The sequence below is a fragment of the Plectropomus leopardus genome, unplaced genomic scaffold (assembly GCF_008729295.1).
Source record: "Plectropomus leopardus isolate mb unplaced genomic scaffold, YSFRI_Pleo_2.0 unplaced_scaffold3946, whole genome shotgun sequence".
NCBI lineage: Eukaryota > Metazoa > Chordata > Actinopteri > Perciformes > Serranidae > Plectropomus > Plectropomus leopardus.
The window spans coordinates 418-2,799 of NW_024643194.1; the positions used below are offsets into that span (position 1 = coordinate 418).

The window sequence follows — 2,382 nt, forward strand, 5'->3', positions numbered from 1 at the left end:
AAGTATTTCAACCAAAAGTTTTTTAAGATCAAAAGATTTAACAAAAATTTTAGAAGAAAAAAATAGCCAACATTTTCAAAGAATGGCCAAAATCTTTGAAAGAAATCATTTCTTCCAAATCCAGAGACCTGCAGTTTCAAAGGCAAGTTTTCTTTAAAAATTGGCAGTAAAATAAACACAAAATACTGCCGTTAAGAAGCTTTAAGTCCCTATCCAGTCCTTAAAACATTTCGCACGCCTATAGTACATATAACACACACACACACACACACAGAGTCAGGCTCAAAGGATGACTGTTGTCCGTCTGTCCTTCTGTCTGCAGTCGTATCTGGGACACGGCGTCGGGACAGTGTCTGAAGACTCTGATTGGTGAGTGAACTCACTGAATTTGACAGAATGTCCCTTTAACAGTTGAGCTGCAGCCGGAAACTCGACACTAAAACTTCGTGCTGCAGTAACGGATCATCCCGTAAACACAAACTCCTGCGTTCTCCGAGCAGAGAAAACTGAATCTGCGAGGGAGAAATGTTTCCGTTATATATTTTTGTTTTCATGATGGCGACCCCTGCTTCGAAAAACGCCGTCTGTCCGTCACATTTCAGCTTCAGAGTTCATTCGGTTGTGAAAAACCTGGAACATTAGTGGACTTTTTCAATAACAGATATCTCAACATACAATTAAACCTCCTATAATTAACCAACGGTCCCTTACTTATATTTAAATATCCAGCTCTGATCCTGTTCTGAATTTATTATTTTTCACATAACACATATTTATAAAGCTTTTATATTGTGATGAAAAAGAACCAGTAATGAGCATCAATGGTCCTTTCAGAGAATGTTTGGTCCTGGAAAAGTCCTGGAAAAGTCCTCGAAAAGTCCTGGAAAAGTCCTGTTATTTTCATGGCATAAATGTGTCTGAACCCTGTAAAATGGAGAAATGTATATTTTACATATTTTGCGTTTCTCTCTGCAGATGACGACAATCCTCCGGTGTCTTTTGTGAAGTTTTCTCCCAACGGAAAATACATCCTCGCCGCTACACTCGACAAGTCAGTGCCATAAAGCGAGCAGCTCTGTCTCCGTCAGACGTAAAAGCTTTCACATCGAGCCTCTGCTCAAAAAGAGTTTCAATACAATAATACGATGAATATGTAAAGTACAAATATAGTACCGAGACTGTCGCTCAGCTATTTTAACTATGCTAACTCTTAACTAGCTTCACGTTAACTTAGCTAGGAGCATTTCAACCACTAACTTTCAGCTAGCGTCACATTAGCCTTATAGACATGATGCTAGCTTCATTTTGACTCTTAAGTGGTCTCGTTAGCTTTACTAACTCTTAGCTAGGATAACGTAGCCTTACATACACTTAGCTAGCGGTGTTTTGACCTTGCTAACCTTTAGCCCGTATCATTTTAGCCTCGCTAACATGCAGCTACAAGTGTCATTTTAACTCTAACTAGCAGTTAGCTGTTAGCATGTTTCACTGGTTTTCAGACAGCTGACTCTGAACTTCTGTGGTTCGCAGCACATTGAAGCTCTGGGACTACAGCAAGGGAAAGGTACTGTCTGTCCAACTGTCTGTCTGTCCAACTGTCTGTCTCTCTGTCTTCAGTAGTGTAACCTTCTGTCTGTCCTCTCCTTGTGTCTCAGTGTTTGAAGACATACTCTGGACATAAGAATGAGAAGTACTGCATCTTCGCCAACTTCTCCGTCACAGGAGGGAAGGTGAGACATCAAACTTTACTCTGTCTCAGAGTCAGCTGTCTCAGGTGCTTTGACCTTTGACCCCTGTGTCTCAGGCGCCTTGACCTTTGACCCCTGTGTTTCAGTGGATCGTGTCGGGGTCTGAGGACAGCATGGTTTACATCTGGAACCTTCAGACCAAAGAGATCGTCCAGAAACTACAAGGACACACAGGTCTGACCTCTGACCTCTCAGCACCACCACAACTTTATCTCCCAGTCTCTAACTTTATCTCCTAGTGTCTGACTTTATCTCCTAGTGTCTGACTTTATCTCCTAGTGTCTGACTTTATCTCCTAGTCTTTAACTTTATCTCCTAGTCTCCAACTTTATCTCCTAGTGTCTGACTTTATCTCCTAGTGTCTGACTTTATCTCCTAGTGTCTGACTTTATCTCCTAGTCTTTAACTTTATCTCCTAGTCTCCAACTTTATCTCCTAGTCTCTGACTTTATCTCCTAGTGCCAGACTTTTATCTCCTAGTCTTTTAACTTTATCTGCTAGTCTTTAACTTTATCTCCTAGTCTCTAGCTTTATCTCCTAGTGTCTGACTTAATCTTGTAATGTCTGACTTTATCTCTTAGTCTCCGACTTTATCTCCCAGTCTCTAACTTTATCTCCTAGTCTCCAACTTTAT

At 40.8% G+C, this 2,382-nt stretch overlaps 1 protein-coding gene across 1 annotated transcript; it reads left to right on the top strand.

Moving 5' to 3' along the window:
• Positions 1 to 322: 322 nt before the first annotated feature.
• LOC121938999 (WD repeat-containing protein 5-like) lies at positions 323 to 2,298 on the top strand (the record flags this gene model as incomplete). The annotated part of the gene is made up of 5 exons (XM_042482151.1): positions 323 to 369; positions 976 to 1,051; positions 1,531 to 1,564; positions 1,656 to 1,730; positions 1,835 to 2,298. Coding segments are annotated over 5 exons (385 nt in total), but the record flags the coding sequence as incomplete, so codon positions are not given.
• Between the last annotated feature and the right edge of the window lie 84 nt (positions 2,299 to 2,382).